Source organism: Diadema antillarum, unplaced genomic scaffold (genome assembly GCF_040938485.1).
Source record: "Diadema antillarum isolate AM-2024a unplaced genomic scaffold, OU_Dant_1.0 seq00001104_RagTag, whole genome shotgun sequence".
Classification (NCBI taxonomy): domain Eukaryota; kingdom Metazoa; phylum Echinodermata; class Echinoidea; order Diadematoida; family Diadematidae; genus Diadema; species Diadema antillarum.
This window is the reverse complement of record NW_027271920.1, coordinates 1052317-1074811: the sequence shown is the minus strand read 5'-3', so window position 1 is coordinate 1074811 and position 22495 is coordinate 1052317. Positions and strand designations below refer to the sequence as shown.

The following is a 22495-nucleotide window of genomic DNA, read 5'->3' as shown; positions in this document are numbered from 1 at the left end:
ATAGCGGCCACCTATCTAATGCGGTCAGCAGCCGCAACTTTTGTTTTCCGTGGTAGATTTTAACCTGTCTATAGTGGCCAAAGAACCGATGGAGCCATAGCCGAGCAGATAATTCAGCGTGTTTTGCTGCTTTGTAGCCGTGCCACTTGTTCCTGCGCAACGTTCAGTGATCACCACCGCTTCAGTCATCACTCATTCAGTCATAACAATGCACAAGTGTTAAGCTTTTTTTCAGAATTGTACACATGCTACCTTGCAACAATTTCATAATCACCGTGCATTGTTCAATGCATGAAACACACGTGTGCATACGTACACACATGCATGTACAATGTGCATGTACATGAAGGCTGTGCACTTGGATTACCTGTCTATAGCAGCCACCTGTCTATAACGGCCACTTTTTTCGTCTCCCTTGGGTGGCCGCTATAGACAGGTTGGACTGTATCAGCCATTTCTGATATTCATCAAATGAACTTTTAATTCCTCTTAGAATTGTATGCTCTTTGTTATTTCTGAAGTGGTTTCTGATGATCTAACAAACAGCAAAGATAGGAATCCTCCATCTTAAGCTAAACTATATCATCCTTCTAACCAGGATAAGACTCAAATGAAAGTTTGAGCAGTTTTATTTTGCATTGTAAAAATAGCAATGAAAGGTAATAGAAAACACCATAAAATGCACAAATCATCACCAACCCAGCAGAATTTAGTTTCCAAGCAGTGATGAGTTATCTCGTTTGCCCCTTCCCTCCTCCTCCTCTACCCCATTAAAACCTTCTCTCCCCTAGATTGCTAGCACCCTGAAATTTGTCGTTAGAGGTGTGGCAGACTTGGAGATGGCCATGAATTCTATGGAGAGGACTATCTATTATTCTGAGGTGGATGTTGAAGAGAGTGATGGTAAGCCATGTGAGCTTTTGCCTTTTTGTTAATGACACCCTTAGCCTGAAGAGTGTAAAATAAAATAGATTCCTTTTTTTCTTTTTTGGTTCTGTTCATTATTCCTTATCTCACTTTCTTGATTTTACTTGTTTAACCTAACAACAAAAAAGAAAAAAAAAAAAGAATGAATTTTCTTTCATCTAGCCTATCGGTGGCATCATATTAAATGAGATGTAGATGTACTGATTAGTCATTCGACATCATCACTCAAAGCCAAAGGTCACATATCAATGATCTTTACTTTGAAATTGTATTTTTCTGCACCAACTTCATTTAGGGATAACCCATTGTAGCCCATATTGATCTTTGTGCACGTATGGTCTCTTTACATCTGCTACCAATGGTAGGTTCTGTGATACCAAGGGAAGATTGGCCAGAAGAAGGCAACATCATTTACGAGAATGTCTCTGCCCGATATGCCAGTGACTTGGATGCGGTCCTTTCCAAGGTGTCTGTCCACTTCAAGGCTGGCCAGAAGGTGGGTGTGTGTAAAGTGAGAGAAACCATAACAACTCTCTTTGTCTAAAATCTTTCTCTCTTAAATTTTGTAAGATATTGACAAAAATGCCCCCAAACAAATCAAAAACTCAAAGAAAAGGTTGAAGGGAAACTCCACTCTGTAATGAAGTTGACCGTGCTGAGAAAACATTAAAGTCAAACAAACACGGTGGTATGAGGTTGTCATTGTAAGCTAGATGTGTTTAAGAAAAAAAAAAAACCAACAGCATGTAATTAATTGATAGATTTGTGTGTGTTTTTTTCCATGTTATTGCAGATATGATCACAATGTAAATATATCTTCAATTGTCTACTGGAAAAGACATTTTCCCAGGGTATGGCAGACAGTCAAAACATTGAACAAACATATTTTTAGGGTAAAGAAATACAGTATTGAGAAAGAATACACAACAGGTGTACCTATGCAACAAGCTCAATACAGTTTTCTCCTTATCATACAGATTATGAACAAATATGAATGAAATTTTAATGATGCAAGTGTAGGTAGATACGTCATTTGCTCACATTGCTCACATATGCTTGAAATCCAAGTACTCTATTGTAATTATTCTATGTCAATGATTGCAACTTGTAAATCTTAAAGTCATGTGAAGACCGTGATAGCTCTGGAATTCTGTAAAAGTGGATATTTTTGCGCAAGTAATTTTTTTGCACTGGGCTGGGTAAGATGGGATTTCGTGTGTTTTCAATTCTGCGGAATCACGACATTAACTACTGGAACATACATTGTACATATGGCATGCAAAAATGTTCATGTGTTTTTGTCCCCGCCGAACGAGTCCGAGCAGGGGACTATGAAACAGGCTCCGTACGTGTGTGTGTCCGTGTGTTCGTCCGTCCGTCTGTGTATGCGTCCGTGTGTGATCAAAATGTTCAATTTGCTACTTCTCTGTCATTTATGAGCCAATTTTAATTCTGTTTGCTTTATGTAATAGCACTACATGGGAGCTTTGAAACTTCTACACAGAATTTCAGTTGTGACCCTTGACCTTTGACCTATATTGTACATTTTGCTTCAAAATGCTACTCCTTCGCCATTTCCAACCCGATTTTGATTCCGTTTGCTTTATGTAATGGCACTAGGTGAGGGCTTTAAAACTTTTACAAAGAATTTTGACGTTTGACCTTGATTTTTGACCTATATTGTACATTGGCTACAAAATGCTACTCCTTTCCCATTTCTAACCCAATTTCAATTCCGTTTGCTTTATGTGATGGCACTAGGTGAGGGCTTCAAAACTTCTACACAGAATTTTGACCTTTGACTTATTTGACCTTTGACCTTGATTTTTGACCTGTATTGTACATTTTGCTACAAAATGCTACTCCTTCGCCATTTCTAACCCGATTTCACTTCCCTTTGCTTTATGTGATGGCACTAGATGAGGACTTCAAAACTTCTACACAGAATTTTGACCTTGATTTTTGACCTATATTGTACATTGGTTACAAAATGCTACTCCTTCACCATTTCTAACCTGATTTCGATTCCGTTTGCTTTATGTGATGGCACTAGGTGAGGGCTTCAAAACTTCTACACAGAATTTTGACCTTTGACTTCTTTGACCTTTGACCTTGATTTTTGATCTATATTGTATATTGGCTACAAAATGCTACTCCTTCGCCATTTCTAACCTGATTTCGATTCCGTTTACTTTATGTGATGGCACTAGGTGAGGGCTTCAAAACTTCTACACAGAATTTTGACCTTTGACTTCTTTGACCTTTGACCTTTAGTTTTTACCTATATTGTACATTGCGCTACTAAATGCTACTTCCGGCGGGGACATATATTACGCACCGCGTAATTTCTACTTTTCCTTGTTATTCTTGCGCTGGCGTCTGGTTTGCACAAAATGCGCGAAAATTTCCACACCGCAAAAATTTCCACTTTTACAGTTTTGTGATATATAATGGGGAAAATGGATGCAATTATGTGTTCTGTTGTGAATTTGAGAAAAGTTTTACAGTGTAATCCAAGCAGAGTCATCATTTGAAGCTTGAATAACAGTAAATCTATATGAAAATTTGCAACTCAGATCGGCATCTGTGGTAGGACGGGCAGTGGAAAGTCATCACTCACCCTGACTCTGTTTAGAATCATCGACATGTTTGAAGGTGAGTCACTGGAAGGTTTGTGTAGCAATAGACCAATCATTGCAAGGCAAGGTTGTTCACACTCACACAGTGATGGTGACCATAGACCATGATTCTCTCGAGTGGTTTAGGAATTCAGCGTTTTGAGAAAACCACCTTCAAAGTTTTCCTTCCAATATATATTCTCAATGTTCAAGGGGAGGCAAGACAGTGTTCACCTCTTGACAATAGAAGGTATGCTCCTAGCAACCTCCATGATGTTCATTCAAGCTTAGCGCCAGCATTCTATGCACAACCAAACAGTAACCAGAATGCCACGCACTGACCAAAAGATCACTACTTCGTTGCTACGGGTGGAGTCTAGCTGCGGCGTGAAATCCAAACTTTCAGACACATTTTTGTTCCATTGAACGTCGGATAATCATGGCCCAGAAAAATGCTAATTTCTTGCCTTTCCTTGATCATTAGCTTCGAAATTTTGGCAGATGATAGACGATACATTACACTACAAAATTCTGCCAAAAACAGAAATCCGATCGTTTTTACCGATTCCGATGATTCTGACTTCAAATTTGATTTTTCTCAGCTCAGCCGTCAGTGACTTTAGGATGGTTTGGTTGTGGCGGGTCACATATATTCATAATATGCAAAATATCTTGAGATGACATTTGAATTTTGATTGGACCAAAGGTAAGTAGAAATGAGCTCTGAATGTCTTTGAACTTTTTCTTTTGTGTTTTTTTTTTCTCCCAAGGTAACATCTTGATTGATGGCATCAACATTGGAATGCTTCCCTTGAAGGAGCTGAGGAAACGACTGGCCATCATTCCCCAGGACCCGGTTCTCTTCACTGGGACCATTAGGTTAGCCTTGCTTTCATTCCCAGTGGTCAGTGACCTCACTAAATAATGGAGGGAAGGGGGTGAGGGTACTTTTGATGGCTTGTCTAGACATGTATGTATGTGGACCAAGAAAGTGCATGTTCTTCTTTAAAGCAAATATGAGTGAGAGTTATTGAAGGTTGAAAAGTGACTGTTTGCTTTACTGTTTCTAGAAATAAGCCTTACCATTTAATATCAGACTTATATTTCTTTTAGATGTTTAATGGTATACAAATAATGAATGTTTATGAGTGCAATGGACAGAATATTTCATGAGGTGAAAGATGAAATGATCCATTCGTTGAATGGATGAAATATTTCATCTCTCACCAAATTAAATATTCAGTCCATTGCACGAATGAAAAACATTTATTATTTGTTTTATATACAACTCGGCTGTGCCTCATTGAATGGATGAAACATTTCATCTTTCACCGAATTAAATATTCAGTCCATTGCATGAATGAAAAACATTTATTATTTGTTTTATATAACACCTGAAATAGATCCTTGTCATTTGATGTTTTTATCAATTTAAAAACAAGAATGAATCTGAGATCACGAGAGTGCTCACTGAGCGCGTTGTTGCATACATACTAGCTAGCGTGCTGTTGCATACATACAATACACACGGCAAAGGCAAGCGTTTTACATGCGTAGTGTGCCGGCTGGGCTCTCAGCGAGTGTGCAATGGACCAAATCGTATTGATCCAAAATTGCACGGTAAATGGAGCCACAACTGCATGGATGATGACGTCATAGTAAAATGGGCCGAATGATCAATGTCAAACAACCAATCAAATAACAAGGATGTCTTCAGGCGTTATATAAAAAAGTATGTTTAGCATTCTGCTTTCTTTTTTTTAAATTAATTTTCAGTGTTTAGCCATTTCAGGCATACAGAGCAGTAAGAGCCATTCGTTCATGTTGTGCCCTTCCTATTCTTACAGCATAAAAGACTCATGTTTATCTCATAATAATCCAAACTCAACCCAAACTTTTTGATTCTTTGTGTCAGGTTGACACACTATTGGCATGCTCTCTGTCTGTGCTTAAACCCATTGAGGATGAGTTCCGAGTATGCTCGAGGAGGTGTCCATGGGAAATGCATGTTGGAGCAAAATCAGCCCATCCTCAGTGGGTTAATGAGAAGAAGATCCTATGAGTCTTTTTCCTCAGCTTTTGTTTCCATGTCTCTGTACAGATTTAATTTGGACCCTCTCGGAGAGAAAAGTGATGATGAGATATGGCAGGCGTTGGAGATAGCTCAGCTTAAGGCTGTCGTCACTGGTCTGGAAAAGGGTTTAGGTGAGTTCAACCGTCCAGAGCTAATCAGTTTATATGAATATACCATAAAGTTGCTGTTTCTGATCTGCAAACCTGCTGATTAAAAGACAGTCAATGGATGATTGCAAGGTTGATAAGGAACGAAAACAACAAGCAGGAAAGGAAAAAGTGGAGGGAAATGAGAGTTCCTTCACAGCCAATCATAATCTTGCATTTAAATTGTCAGTGTCTCATTTTATTAAAGGATGTTCTCAGATCAGTCAGCTGAAATGTCACTTTGAAATGTCCATCAGGAGGGTTTAACACATGTCTATTATATTACAAGTCTGATTCAGAAAGTAATTACTTTCTCTCAAGTATGGTTTGCCAGTTCTGCTTTATATCATCATTCTTTGATCATTTTTTTTTTTTTGTTTCCCTCTGCTATTATGTGTTGCCAGATGCTTCATGTTTGGGGGTTGTCTATCCCTCCATCTGTCAGCCCCTAATTGATCTGCAATGCCTGATATGATGGTTTTTCATATGAAACTTCATAGGCAAACCAGTCCATGTACAGGAAAAAGATTCTCTGAGAGAAGTTAAGGCCACTGGGTCAAAGATCAAGTGAAAAAGCTAAAAATTTACACAGGCTTATTGATTACATTAGTGGCATATCTATTCAAAATGATGAAAAAATATCTTGGTTACTCTTTTGATTCACTCAGGCATATTGATTATGCCAGTGGTATTTCATGGAGGTACATCCCACAAGTGCAGGGCCCTAAAGTTTTCTGTGTTGTGAAGTCTGTAGCGACTGCTGACATGCTGTATATGTACAAGGTTTTATGATAACTGATCAGCAATCTGCCAAGAAAGAGTTTGTATTGACAATCTTGTGCAAGACTTTTCAACTTGTATGGCATATTCTGTACTGTCTGCAATCATAAACTATATTCATCCTGCCCAAGGTGAAATGAAGGATCTGTGCTCCTAATGTTTAGAAGTCTGCCGCACTTATTAGCTGTCATGAAGGTTTAAAAAGCTACTGCCAGGCATAGTGTATCCCTCATGCAAAAATCAGGGAAGCATTGATGTTATGCCAGTCTGAGTGATTTCTCAAAAACTCAAAATAATTTCTCTGTAGGAATATTCCAATTTAAAGAGAAATTCGCATGATGAGAGCAATTCTTTGTTTTTGAGAATAATTTTTATGCCTCCACCACGAAGTGGTGCCGGAGGCATTATGTTTTCGGGTTGTCTGTCCGTCCGTCATCCTTCCGTCCGTCCGTAATGAATTTTGTGGACAAGGTAACTATTAAAACCTGTTGAGGTATCCTAATGAAACTTGGCATGTATGTGTATTAGGGGGTGAAGTTGTGCCTATCAACGTTTGGGTGCACATGCTCAAGGTCAAAGGTCAAAAGGTCAAGGTCAAACACATAAAATTTCACTATTTCCACCATATCTATTGAATGCCTGAAGATATTTTCTTGAAACTTAGTGTATACATGTATTACCCAATTAAGATTCTCTGGTGAAAGTTTGGGTCATGAGGTCAAAGGTCAAAAGGTCAAGGTCAAATACATAAAATTTCACTATTTCCACCATATCTATTGAATGCTTGAAGATATTTTCTTGAAACTTAGTGTATACATGTATTACCCAATTAAGATTCTCTGGTGAAAGTTTGGGTCATGAGGTCAAAGGTCAAAAGGTCAGGGTCAAATACATAGAATTTCACTATTTCCACCATATCTATTGAATGCCTGAAGATATTTTCTTGAAACTTAGTGTATACATGTATTACCCAATTAAGATTCTCTGGTGAAAGTTTGGGTCATGAGGTCAAAGGTCAAAAGGTCAAGTAAAAATATTAAAACTTCTTTTTTTTCACCGTACCTTGGAAAATTGTTCAAGGTATCTTCATGGAACATAGTATATACATGTACTGACTGGAAGTGATTATCTAGAGAATATAGGGTTCATGGGGTCAAAGGTCAGGGGTCAAAGGTCAAGTGCAACACTTCAAAATTCTACTATTTCCCTCCTATCATGCAATGCCAGCAGGGTTATTTTTTTTTTACACTTGGTGTATGCATACATGTGTAACCTAATAGAAATTCTCTGGAAAGTTTTTTTTTTCCTTCTTTTTTTGCCTCAAAGGTCAAAAGGTCAAAGGTCAAGTGAAAGTGCTGAACTAACTTTTTCCTCCATATCTCGGAAGTGGCTCAAGTTATCTTGAAACTTAGTACATATTATGCATGTTCTACCTGAAAGTGATTATCTTATGAATTTTAGGGTCAAGGGCCAGATGAAAATGGTAACAATTTACTATTTACAATTAACAATTTACAATTCAGAAATTGCACTTTTTCTCCACACCTGTACCTTGAAAATTACTCAATGCCTAAATGTATGAATGGGTCAAAGTCGAGTTAAAGTCCTTAAATCCCTAGATACATGCTCTCCTATTCATCCAATTAAACCTAGGTCAAGGAAGGTGAACATTCAACGCATTTGTGACAAACTTGTCATTTCAATATTTTGCCAATTTTGTGAAAATGTAATCACACATTGTCCACATGTACTATCTAGACCTATTGGGAAAATCATGCATTATGGCAGAGGCATACCAGTCGCCATAGCGACATTTCTAGTTGATTTCTGTTTTCATTTTTTTTCTTCTGTTCTTTATCTGTGTGAATAGATTCTGAGGTCTCTGAGGGTGGGGAGAATTTCAGCGTGGGTCAGCGGCAATTATTTTGTCTGGGACGAGCATTTCTGAGAAAGACAAAAATTCTTGTCATGGATGAAGCAACAGCATCTATCGACTATGAAACGGTGAGCTTCAATTCTGTCTCAATATTTTGTCTTGTCAGCAAGTTGTGCCCAATGTAACTACATGATTATTCATATGGTTTAAGCGTCTGAAATTAGAGTGCTTGGTAGTCAGAGGAATTTATAGAACATTCCCATAGAAATCAAAGTTGCAAGCATAAGGACAGTCTCCTTCAAGCATAATGTTGAATTTAATTTTTTTTTTTAATGAAATACCATTCCATGTTTTGTCACTAGTTCGTAATATCTGAAGGTTTATTGATTAACCTGAAAAGCTTTTCTTCTCCAAAATGGACAGGTATGCTGATTATTTTTATTTAAAAATAGTGGCAGTCTTGATTACGGTAGACTTCTCTCAAAGTGAATCTTACTTTTAATAGGTACGTGGAATCATGTAATCCCGTAGTGTTGTTAGGATCTTGGAATAAGAAGATATATACAGATTTGCTGAGATTTCCTTGCAGCAGCACATGTGAACTGGTGTTTATGATCTGAAAGAACCAATCGCCATGGCAACATCTTCCTTATCTCTTCATTGGCAGGATTGCATCCTCCAGCAGGTAGTGGCTACAGCGTTCCAGGATAGGACCGTGCTGACTATAGCTGTGAGTTCATTTCATGCTTTCCTTTATGTCTAGCACAATACAGAACCATTACATCAAAACACCACTTTCATCATTCACTGTGACTTCGTGTCACCAGACAGTTTACACGTTTTGTGTCCAATCAAATGACATTAAGAATCTTGCCTAGAAAGAATATAGAATGTGTTTGAAGATGTCAAACCCCGACTGTCCATTTCATAAACTGGATTTGCATGGTACCAGAAGTCATTAATCAGTGTGTGTGTTTGACGTCAATGTTCATAACTCTTGCAGGATACTGACATGGCAAAATCATGTACATGTAACTACCATCTTGCCTCCATCTACTTAAGAATGATGATTTAACCCTAATCAGGCCGGACTTTTTAGCTCACCTGAGCCAAAGGCTCATGTGAGCTATTGCGATCGCTCTTCGTCCGCCGTCCGCCGTCCGCCGTCCGCCGTCCGTCGTGCGTCGTCAGTCGTGCGTCGTCCATCGTGCGTAAACTTTTTACATTTTCATCTTCTTCTTGAGAACTCCATGACCGATTTTCACCAAACTTGGCAGGTAGCATCCCTAGGGGGATAGGATCTCAATTTGTTCAAATGGGCGCCATGGCCCACCTGGGGGGTCCCAGGGGGGCCCAAACACCCTAAAATTAAGGAATCTTTAAAAATCTTCTTCTCTAGAACCAGAAGTGATAGGGCTTAGATAATACTATGAGTTAGTACATTGATGACTGTAGTTTCAAGTTTGTTCATGGGATTGGCGAAGTCACGGGTGCCCCCCCCCCCCCCCCCCCCCCCCCCCTTGGGACCCAGGAGAGGGATGGGGAGAAGTCCTACAGTTGTAATGGGGCCTGAATTGTACATGTTCATCTTCTTCTTGAAAACCTCATGATGAATTTTGACCAAACTAAGCAGGTAGCATCCCTAGGGGGATAGAATCTCAATTCCTTCAAATGGGCACCATGTCCCTCTTGGGGGCCCCTAGGGCCCCCCACATTAATGAGTATTTAAAATCTTCTACTCTAGAACCAGAAATGATAAAGCAAAGTTAATACCATGAGTTTGTACATTAATGACTTTAGTTCCAAGTTTGTTCATTGCAGATCCAGGGCTGCCTGCCCCCCCCCCCCCCCCCCCCCCCCCCGGGAGTTGGGAGGGGGGGATCCATATGCAGACCTAGGTTCTCAGGTAAGAGTGTGCAAGAATGCATGGAAGGTGAAATTGCGATACTCAGGTGAGCGCGTGACCCCCGGGTCTCTTGTTTAGCCATGCTAAAAACCGGACGGGGGGGGGGGGGATTCCCCCCCACCGATCCCGGCCATCAGTGGTGGGATCACGACAAAATTTGGCATGCATGACACCCACGTCAAAATCTACAAGATTGTGTCATTAGATTTTTTGAAACAATCAATTTCTAATTTTAATTAATTAATTATGCAAATTAAGCTCAAGATCTTATTTTAGCCTAATTAAAAGCATTGAGAGCCTACTTTTTGGTCTGTACATCTGTTTTAGCATACTCAACAATTGTACATCACAAAAACTTCCAAAACTCATTTCAATTCTTATGTATTTTATTGTTTTCAGAATTTCTTATATATTTCTTTGTTTTTCAACTTTTGTTTTTTCTTTGTTTTTCGTTTAAAATTGTCACTGACCACTTTTCTACGATAATCAGCATAAAATTGATCAGTGAAAGTGATTAATTGTAAAAATAATCAGGTTTTTATGACTTTCATGACAGAGCACCATTTTCCATAGGAAATGTATACAAAATCACAAATTGTGCCCATTTTGGGGCGATATGCCTTTACTAAAATGGGCGTGGCTTTGAAAAAGTATGCGCAGACGTTGCAAATTTGGTCGCAAAAGTTACGCGAGACTTGAACGAAGAAAGTCAAGAAGCGTCGCGACGAGGCCTTCTCGCGTTACAGAATTATAGTGCGAAACGTCGAGGGGGGGATTCTGCCCCCCCGGCCCTTTTAGGGTTAAAAGAAAGTGAATAATAATTCCTGCTGACAAAAGAAGACACAATATTATGGGTAGAATGGCAGACTAGCAGACTGTAGAGTTGTACTCATCTAGACATCTAGATATGCTCACACAATTCCTGGCTACATATTGATGACATACCTTGCTTGGTATCCCCCAAACTCCACCTCAATCCCTCACAGCTCCTGCCATAGTCATGTAAATGTCTCTGTACTCCTCTTACCTCCAGCACCGTGTGTCGACCATTATGGACTCGGACTGCATCCTGGTCCTGAGCAAAGGCAAGGTGGCGGAACACGGAACACCAGAGGCCCTTCTGGCCAAGGAGAATGGCATCTTTGCCTCGCTGGTGGCTGAAAACAAGTGAGGGGGGCAATTCCACCCCCCTTCATCCTTAACATCTGGTGTCCGTGGTGGTTATTAATCATCACATGAGCATGTGAACATCAAGAAATGAAGAAGAGGAAGCGGTTCTTCTACCATTTATGAAAACATCCAACAAATGCAAATGTGTTATTTTTCTTTTGCAAAATGAAACAGAAAATGACCTGGTTTTGAAGATCAAATTATATTCTGATCGAAATTGAATGGTACTCTAATTTGGTGTATTAAACTTCTTAAAGTGGATGTATCTTATACAGATTATGGTCTGTAGGTTGATAGGCAATTGTATCAAGTACTTATGAAATGAAATGGACCTCTGCAAACTGTGTCAATACTGTGTCAGTGGATGATAATGATCATGCAGTGAAAAAAAAAAATTCAAAGCAATTGATGATTTGGGAGAGGTGTGGGCAGATTTATGTTTTCACAATGAGAGGAAGTCTTGATATTGTGTACATCTTTTTCATGAGGTACCCATCAAAATCACTTGAAAAAGAGTCTTTCTATATTGCACACCCAAATTTCCATGTAAGTGTACGAAAATTTAGACTGTTCAATGAACAGCGCAAGGTTTATCCTGCGATGACAAGTGATGTTCAAATTGCAATAATGTAATTCTTTATCCATCTTTGTGTTGTTTTGTTAAAAGTGTGGTGTAATATTCTTTGCACAATGAACACCTATAAGGAAGGAGAATAGGTCAATACATATAGAAGTGTAGAAACCATGATAACAGCAGCAATTCAACTAGTAGTGCATTTTTGACATTACTGCTTATACTCTAGGGACCTGTTACAAGACAGACTTTCACACTTGCAGATTGATAATTTGATTTTGGGTACACGGAAATTGAAACAGCATTTGAAAAGCTTTGTCAGGAACTAGGTCCATATCCTCGATAAAGCATGTTATAGTTGTGGAATAACATAAGTGGATTGTTTTCTCACTCTTTTTATGTGTGCCAAGAACACAATACCAGTAGTCAATGGTAGAACTGGATAAAATTGTTACTATGGAAACAGAAGATTTGGGTTTTTTTTTCTACATACGGTCATTTATGTTGTCAGGAAATTATGTTTTGCCTTCATTCCACTGATGATCATTTTACATCTGTGTGTGAAGTTTATTATGATATACGTGTATTTGTGTATTTAGATTGGGATTGTGTTTGAAAGGATATGATATAATGTTTATCCTAATTTTATGTGTCTGTATTGGTTAGACTAATATGTTAGCCTCCTGTAACAAGAAAGTAGAATCTAAGTCAATTTTATGAAATTTCCTCTTGGCTGAAGATATATGTATTCATTTATTGTTTGTTTGTGAGTCATGGTTTTATCATCTACATCATGGTTTGTAGTTTTATGGTAACACGAAAGTGTAAGCTAGGTGAATTCTGTGAATTTCCCCTGTATGGCTGAAGATTCCTTGTGAGTCATGGTTTTATCATCTGTGTCAAGATTTGTAGAGTTAATGTATTTGTGCATTTCACATTCATGTCGGGTTCATTGTGTTTATTTTTGTGTGTTTTGAAATTCGGGAATAGCACCCGACTCACAAAATTTGAAAAATATAAACCTTGCGAAATATTCAATATATACAATTTATTTTGGGCAAAACCCCTCAAATGTGATTTAACTGTGGTTAAAAAATATGACATTCCTTTTCAAGCTGTTACTTCATCTACAAACATTTAGTGGGTATAATTTGGCAGAGATCTAGAAATAAAGACACTTATTCGTATAATGTTATAAGCATCAAAGGTAACCATAGCTATCGGGGGAAAAAAAAATATCCATTTTCAGTGGTAACTTTACCCCGGAATATCCAGTAGTGATGTTGTAGTTGACAGTAGAAAAGGTAGAAATGAATTGAGTACAGTATTTGCATGTAGTGTAAATGTAGTGTACATGATGGTGAAAGACGGTCAAAAAGGTTGCTGTACTTTGGATAAAAATGTTATTTTCCAGTCGTAATTTTAGCTGTGAATGTCCTGCGGTCATATTGTCTGATGAGAAGATTCAGAGAAAGTGATTAATTAGTTGCCTGAAATAACAAGAGGTGAAAGCTCAGTAGTGGTAAAAGCCAAATGCCACCAAATTCAGGTACAATGCCACTTTCTGGCCTCAATCCACTAGGTAAGCCCAATTATAATTTTGTTGGATGAAACGGTTTGAAATACAGTCAAACCTGTTTGTAGCAACCACTCAAGGGAGACGAAAAAAGTGGCTGTTGTAGACAGGGTCTTCAACATAACTTTTTTATTGGGGGGAATTGAGTTTAGTGGCCAGATGTGGCAGGTGGCCGCTATTGACAGGTGGTCGCTATGGCAGGTTTAACTGTAAATCACAAAATTTGCACTATGTGCAATGGTGGTGAAGGTCAAGCTTTGGTTGGTGGTCAAGAGCAACAAACTTCATCATGATGTAAATTCGGCCATGAACATGTATGGCACATGTGATTGATTGCATGAGAAGCGAAAGGGAGTAATGAAGGACTTACATTAAACTTCACAAATCTTTGTTTCTTTTTTTTGGGGGGGGGGGGGGAGATGGAGTGGAGATATTGCTTTTTTTTGGTTTTTTGTTGCATCTACATCACAGATATTTTGACAGCGATGGCAACCCGAGGAATCCATTTACATTGAGGAGACGTTGCCTGTCAGTGATAAGGTTATTGCAAATCGAAATCATCATTTACAACCAGAGATCTGGGGCCCGTTGCACAAAAGTTACTATTATGGTAATTTTGCCATCCAATGGTAACTTCCATGGAATTCTTGATTTTGATTGGCTGTTGAGTATCGTTGCCATGGTAGTTACCATTGGATGGCAAAGTTACCACAAAAGTAACTTTTATGCAACGGGCCCCTGGGGAGAACAGTTCTTGTTCTTTGACTGTTTTGCATAGCACCTCTGTGCACAGCAGATAGTTCTGTAATTTTCGAATTCATGTTTATGATCTTCAGTGAAGCATGAATCATAGCCCTGCCCTCTATCCAAATAATGTCTCGAATCCTTCAAGGGACGATAATTAGACACGGCTGTAACAGATCTTCTCCATATTGTATTCAGCTTTGCTTTGGGGGGAGTGGAAGTACATTGTCTATTGCTCATGGGAAGCTGGATTTGTCATCTCATTCTACCCCATAGAGAATCGCAGTTTCTGGGTGGCAAGGTTAAAAGAAGTATGTTCCTTTGTTGGAACTTCTATTTTCTTTCTTTTCGTTTTTGTTTTTGTTTTTCTTTCGTAAAGAATTATATGAATTTTAATGTTTCTCATAGCCTGTCTGGATTTTGTTTATCATCAGCTGCCCTCCCTAGAACGACAGCTGCCCTCATATTGGACTTGAAATTTTTTAGTGCAGGTTCGGGCCGGGTCCTGTCCTTGCCATGGTCAGCCGCAGTATGTGCCATAATGGGCTTTCACAGGTGTACCTCATGTGTTGTATTGCATGCATTTTTGATGTCTTAACCCATTGAGGACAAGCTGATTTTGCTACAACACGCATTTCCCATAGACTCTTGCCCAAATATACTCGGGACTCGTCCTAAGAAATCAGTATGATGCTTCAAATGCAAGAGAGTGCTCTGTTATAATTTGCCATTGTCTTTCCTGTCACATTTTCAAAGTCAAAAGTCGTAGTTCACAAATGTTGAATTATTTTGTTTTGATTGTGACTAAAGTAAAAACTTCGGCACTTGAGTAAGAATGAAAGCAAGCCTTGTGTCAAACATGAAAACAGTATTATCTTGCCTCTGTGTGCTTCAGTCTATGCATTTCTTGTAGCATTTTTAAAGTGACAGTAATTTTATAAAGTTATACAATTACATCATGTACCTCATTAGAGTCAGGGATAGATGTAATCTGCCAACACTGATGTATTTTGTGATGTGTCATTTTGCATACGTGCAATACAGTACTTAAATGTTTAATACTGTGTCAGTCTTTCTTTACATGATTTTTTTAATAATTGTCATTTTGCAATACAAAAGAAAAAACAGCACAGAAATAGTCTTTTAGACAAGTTGATGTCAAGAGACAGAGCAGCAGACAAAGACCATTCCTTCTGCTCTTGTATCATTGTGCATTTGTGATGTCACATCTCTAAATTTTATAGATTCTTTTTTATGTGCAGGTTAATTGTGTAGTGAAACAACTGATGTAAAATAAGATGCATCTTTTTCTCTTCTTTTTTTTTTGAGGGGGGAAATTTTTTTTTTTTTTGGTACTTAAAAGATTTTGAAATTTAACCCAACACTTAATGATATGATAACACAGATTGAAAAGTCTATGAATGTCTGTTGCAGACCAGGAAGCAGGAGAAATTAAATCGTGGCGTCTGTTGACACCACCTCCATCCCTAGCCTCACTTGGAAGCTGGTCCGTCGGTGACACAAGGATACTTATCCCCTTTTCAGGTTCTGTAGAGGTAATGGGGAACTCCTTGACATTTGCTCAGCTGCTGTTCTGCAGTCATGAAGCTTGCCCTATGCATTACAGAAATGGTCTATTCTGCTTTCTGAGACATTTATAATAATGATACATGCCGTGTTCTGCTTTTAGAGACGTAACAGTGATGCGATGTGCTGTATCTTATGCCATAAGTCAGAAGCCAAGCAGATGTGGAGGAGTTCCAGTTACTTTTGGAGAATCCAAAAAGAGCTTAAGTGTTTCGAAAGATTATACTGGATCTGATTAATTTTGAAGCACTGTAGTTGAGGTATGAGTTCACAGACGATCAAATAAGAAATACCTAAACCTGTATGATTCTTATAATTTGAATGCAGATGAAAATTGAGATAGGTCTTTTTGAATTGCATTTATGCAGCCACTGAGAGTACACAAAACAAAAAGGGTCTTTCCATTTCATGTAGTAATCTCATTACAACTCCCTTTCATTGCCAAGTTTCACTGACAGTACTATTTTTTAATACCATCTCCACTTGCTTTGCTCTGCTGTTACAAAGCTTGTCCTCTGTATAATTGTTATTTCGTCTTTTTTTGTTCAATATATATAGAAAGGGACTTTAGTCATTTCTTGGTAAAGCAACCTCATATTGACATCAGAGAAGGGAATACATTGTATTACTGTTGGAATGATACTCTCTTAAAAAAATCGAGTGAAAATTTTCACTCTTAAAAGAGTGAATACAAAAAAGAGTGAATTTCGAGTGAAATTGGAGTGAATTTTGAGTGAAAATGCTAATTTTCACTCATTTTGGAGTGACGTCAGGGATCACTCGAAGATTTTGGAGTGATCCCTGACGTCACTCCAAAATGAGTGAAAATGAACATTTTCACTCAAAATTCACTCCAATTTCACTCGAAATTCACTCTTTTTTGTATTCACTCTTTTTAGAGTGAAAATTTTCACTCGATTTTTTTTAGAGAGTATGCCTTTGAAAAAGTTTAAAGCACAAAACGCAAGACTATTGTTGATATTGTGAGTCAAGTGCCTCCTCACAGTGTAACTTTAATTAAAAATGCATATTTTATTTATTTATTTATTTTTTTTTAACAGTGGTTGTGTACCAAGTCTTTGATATTACTCTGCGGGTAAGAGGATTATGCTAACAGTACTTTCATTCGATTGGTGCTTATTAAATTGGTATCTATTAACGCATGTTTCTGATTCATAAATTGTCACAGTGTGTTTCTTTTTTTGTGTTTATTTTGTATTGTCACTTTAATCACACATTTAAAGTGGGTTTAGGACATTTATGCGATGCTTGTTGAGGCTGTACTTGTTTGATGGGATTTTTTTGTGTGTATCAGTGTCTCTGTGTGTGCTTATGCTTGCGTGTTTAAATTGTTGTGTTTGTTTCTTTTTTAAGGTACACAGAGTCACAGATTAGTAAAGACCCTCCCCCCCCCCCCCCCCCCCCAAAAAAAAAAAAGAAAAAAAAAGAAGACTTCAATTAAGGGCAAACGTCGTAATACAATTATTGAATTATTCAGTTTTTCCGGCTTAGTAACCTTGGAGCCTCTATGAAACTTGCAGCGTTTAAAGCCTGGCGATTTTTCACTTTTAATTGCCCGCACGTGGTCCAGCCTTACAATATCCCGCTGATGCGAATCTGTTCAGAGTGCACTCGGCAATTGACCGATTGATAGGTGTGAAAACTTGCTCATCCGTTACGGGATGCTGACGGCTGACCAATCACGTCATTTCGCAAACAGGATGTCAGAGATCAGAAAAGGAGGGGGGGGGGGGGAGAGAAGGACGTGACGACAAAGGACGAGAACAGGAAAAGGGAGGGGAGGGAGAGAGCAAGATAGAAGGATGGAGAAAGATGGTGGAGGGAAAGGAGAGATGAGAGAGCGCCATTCCTTGGCATATAGTGTATTAAGGAAATCTTAGAATTCCATATATATATTAATTTTTTTTTTCCAAATGAGAAGTACACATTACACGACCTGTTACTGACATATGTCAAGGGTAATAGCATTCCTCTTGCTTTTTGGTAGGGATAAGTCAGGTACTCTTTCATTATGCTACAAAAGAGTAAAAAAAAAATATGATTTTCCCTTTTCGTTTCTTTATACAACTGTAGTATGGTCCATAGTGACGTCATGGAGTGCAATAGTCTCTTCATCGAGGGATGCCGGCACCGAAACTTTTAACATTTAAAGAGTTATAACTTCTGAACGGATTGTCCGATTTTCCTCAAACTTTCACTGCTTTGTTGTACTGTATCTATTGCTGCTTTCACTCACTCTCCGTTTATATTTGGGCTTTGATTTCCAGCCGGGAAGGAGGGGGGGGGGGGGGGGGGGGGGGGACAATTACGCTTTAGGAGGATCGCCTCACTGAATCCAACTGCTGGTACTTCACTTTTTGATAAAGCAGCCGAAAAAAAGTAATGTCATTACGGTCTCATTTGCACTTTAACGAATGTCAATGGACGCCCACGCCCCCCCCCCCCCCCCCAAAAAAAAAAGGAGAAATAACAAAAAGTATACATAAACATCCATGTTTCACAATATCTTCCATGCATGCAGCAAGAAATATTCAGTCAGTAACGAGAATGATATTTACTTTACATAAATACAATAAGTTTATTTGGTAAAATATTTGTTAAAACCAATATCCACAAAAAGACTCGTTCACCTACTATTCTACAATTCATTACGACTCTCAACGATACATGATGTTGTTTTGAACAATATATATATGTACTTAAATAATCAAAAACCCCAATATATTGGTTACTTTTACCGACGGAAAGACGTGATGACGCTTGCATGTACGGGGTACTCCATCGTCTGTCATAAACAATTTAGACATAAACAAGATTAGAACGGTCAATAGGAGAAATTGATGTCATTTTTCTTTCTCTTTTTCAGCTCGCGGTTTTGGATGGCGTCACAGAGCGCCGACGGTGGGGGCTGAAATGAAACGACAGTGAAAGCGATACTAAGACCAGTAACACCAAGCACAGTGAGCTCGTCGAAAGAAAACAGCATTATCTATTCCCTGCACTAGCTCTGTAGCTCCGAAGTTCCTTGAATGCGCTTTAGAGCAGTGAAATAAGCTTTTTTTTTTTTTTTTTTTTTGGACAAACTTGTCATTGCTTTGCATGATAAGTGGGTCTTGTTGTCATGTCACCATCTCTTTTTTCCCCTTTCTTTCTTTTTTTTTTACCCTTTTGCCTTTTGTGCAGGGCAGTTGAGAATGTCAACGCACAGAAGGTTTTGTTTATTTGTTCATTTTCCATCTTAGAAGATGGCTGGATAATGTAGTCAGGTAGGCCTATACTTCTTATTGCTTGCGTTGGAATATCACTGATCATCATTCGTGTGTTTTTAATTGACACATACACGCACTATTCAACAATTTGAGACTTCGTCAAAGCGCCAAAAGTAATGACAGACTACAACAGTCTTAACTACTGCGCAATAGGAATGTCCTACACCAATACTTGTGCAGTATGTTTACTATACCACTATTTATATAGGTTGGGGTGTGTGGATAACCTTAATGCCTATTCCGCCGTTTTAGTCTTTACTTGGTGATTTATCTCTGTTTTGATTTAAGTTCGTGTATGTGCGTGGTAGACAGACCTTCTGATTGGCATAAACCTTACGGTCGCAGCAAAACTTAACTTTCCACACAGATTTATTGCAAGGAGATCATTATGAATCACATTCTCTTATTTGGAAACCTCCACCCCTAAGTTTGCTCTGTCGAAATTATTATTAGATTAACTATTAAGAAAAGGAGAAAAATCAGATATAAACTTGGAAAGATTGTATGGGGGGGGGGGGGGATCGCGTCCTCACGGTATGTTCATATCGGCACAATGGTTCATGGATCAGAATACGCAGCTGTACGTGCGATAATCATAATAACGGAAATCATTGTGAGGTCCTTAAATAGTCACGTATCAGCGCATTCGCGGGGGAATGTATGGGCATGAGGTCTTAGAGTGCAGGGGGTGCCAATTTGAAGCTTCTATTTTTTTTAATGATAGCACCGAAAGAACTTGAGGGAGAGCATAAGCAATGTCATCTAGGCAATCGACCTTACTAGAATGAGCACCTGGGGCCTGTTGCATAAAAGTTACTATTGTGGTCAGTAACTTCAACTTTTATGCAACAGCTAGGCCCCAGGCCTTTCTCTCATCACTTTTCAATCTACAAGCTGAAATCTTCTGTTATTTAATGAGCAAATATTTCTCTTCAGGAACACTTTTCCATGTTATTTGGGTATCTGCTTTTGTCATTTTATTTCTGGGTCACTTGCTGGCACTTGATCAATTCTTGGATCACTGTTCTACCACTTCCTATTGGACTTGAAAGCATGCCATCATGAAAATGCTTATATACGCCTCCCGAAATGTATAGATGATTATGGGAATATAATACATAATTTGATCATTCCAATACGAATACGAACGTAAATTAATAGTTACTGCTATATTTTCACTCCCAAATATATCGACCCTTGTCGGAGAGATACAGTTGCTAAGACAGGAATAACTTAAAACACAGGTTGCTATGTGGAGGACAGTTCGCCAGCTAATCGCGTCCAAGCGCGTCGGCTGCCTGTGACAGTGATTCCGTGGTTGTGCGCAGACTCTGTCCCTCTCGTTTCTTGACGACGATCGCGTCAAAACTTAGGCGTACAGTTACGCGCCCGTCCGCATGTTCCTCGCATGAATCGACCAGTCTCTTCATCAACCGCTCGCGGTCGGCATTGGGGAGCGTTTGATATACTTGCGCGGCGTTGGTCAGACAGATGAAGTCGAGTAGGAGTCGCCCGCTGTCGGACTTCTCGTCGAAACACTGGGTAATATCCAGGTGATAGGCGACGTTCTCCACGTCGTACTTTAGCCCGAGACGTCGCAGGACGCGTATGACATCGTCACTATAGCGTTTCTTGTTTTTCTGCTCTCGTTTTCCCCGCTTCGACTCCAGGCCCTGGAATGACTTGTACAGTTCATTATTTTCTGCAAAGCAAAGCAAAGCAATCATAACGAGTGGTATGATCAAGTCGTTAACAGAAAATAGTAGTCCACAAAATGGATAATCAGTCAAACAAATAATACAGGATAAATGTGAGATAGATAGACTAATTAATGGGACACTTTGGTCAGGTGTAACCATGGTAACGTTGGCATGTTTATTATTCACTCATGATCTCCACTAGGGACCTTGAAATAGTCATACTGTGACACAGCTTATGAAGAAAATATTGAAGACTATTTGTATTTCGATGACTTTATTATCCTAGGATTGTATGACTTTTCTGGTGAGGGAGTGCGTGTGTAATGACACATACACAGTATTTATACTCTCGAAATGTCCATAGCAACATGATGTCACGTGATAAAGGTACGCTAGCATGGCCGAAAGTTTCATCGTGTATATCGTTTTTCACTCGCCTTATCTCAAATTTCGAAGATTTTTAGGGGGCCTTTATTTCTGTCAACATGGATCACCAGAATTAAAGAAAGCCCAAACCCAAAGACCAATGTGGATTGAGTGAAAGCAGCAACCTTAGTAGAACACACCAGTGAAAGTTTGAAGAAGAGCGGACAATCGATGCAAAAGTTATTAGTTTTTGATGTTGTGGTGTTGTAACCACCAGGTAAGGAGACTACTAGAGTTTATAACTCCACGTACGGACAACAATATAAAGAACATATTAAGGGAATTCCCACGCACACAAACAAAATCATTTTTCATAAAATTACATGTTCCATTGATTTGATAATGACTGATGGTTGAGGATAGTAATTATTCCCCCTGCTTTCTGCAAGCGGTTAGTCAAGTGCTCTTTCATTATGCTAGAAAAAAAGAAAGCGTGTTGAATTGTTTTAATATTTTTTTTATTGTCCACATGTCATGATGTTATAAACTCAAGTAGTCGTCTCATCTAGTGGTTCCAACACCAAAACTTTAACAATTCATAACTTTTGCATCGATTGTCCAATGTTCCTGAAACTTTCACCGATGTGTTCTACTAATATTACTGCTTTCACTCAATCCACATTTCTCTTTTGGTTTGGGTTCCCTTTAACGTTGAATCCTCGTAAGAGGCCAACGATAGGCTATCTTCTAAATTTGATTTGAAACTTCCTCCGGTCATAAATTTGCACGGTATAGACTGAATCGCAAACATCGACTGACTTCAAGGCACATCAAATCATCGGAGACTAACTGTCAGCCAATCATAATTGCACACGGGTGACACGTACGCGTCTTGGCCATGCGGGTGGTTATCAATCATACTTAGGTTTTACCAAGGAGCTTCAAGTTTAAAGGGGAAATTTCGTCCAAAATAATACAGGTTAGTCTGATACAAAAGAGTGACCTATTGCGAGTTCAACGGTAAGATTTTGATCGAAATAGGGTGACAAGCAAGGAAGTTATGACATATTGGAGTTTCTCTAATGGTTTAGGAAAGAGTTCTTGAGTGGTAAATTTGAATATTATGCAAATGGAAAGTGAGTATGTTATTCTGTCACAACT

General features: G+C 38.8%; 2 protein-coding genes across 4 annotated transcripts in view; one reads left to right on the top strand and one right to left on the bottom strand.

Moving 5' to 3' along the window:
- The window catches only part of LOC139743730 (ATP-binding cassette sub-family C member 9-like), a gene marked incomplete at its 5' end in the record, with an annotated part of 37534 nt that extends 25945 nt beyond the window's left edge, over positions 1–11589 (top strand). Inside the window, 8 exons of the mRNA XM_071654181.1 lie at positions 792–903; positions 1293–1423; positions 3504–3582; positions 4316–4424; positions 5647–5750; positions 8416–8549; positions 9089–9151; positions 11361–11589. Of these exons, the coding sequence (XP_071510282.1) occupies positions 792–903; positions 1293–1423; positions 3504–3582; positions 4316–4424; positions 5647–5750; positions 8416–8549; positions 9089–9151; positions 11361–11498 (870 nt within the window). The remainder of the gene's footprint in view (positions 1–791; positions 904–1292; positions 1424–3503; positions 3583–4315; positions 4425–5646; positions 5751–8415; positions 8550–9088; positions 9152–11360) is intronic.
- Positions 11590–18605: 7016 nt separating this feature from the next.
- LOC139743741 (histamine N-methyltransferase A-like) overlaps positions 18606–22495 on the bottom strand; it is a 57947-nt gene continuing 54057 nt past the window's right edge. For all 3 annotated transcript variants that reach the window (XM_071654194.1, XM_071654195.1, XM_071654193.1), the window contains one exon: positions 18606–20970. In XM_071654194.1, the coding sequence (XP_071510295.1) occupies positions 20540–20970 (431 nt within the window). In that variant the 3' untranslated portion in view covers positions 18606–20539. The remainder of the gene's footprint in view (positions 20971–22495) is intronic.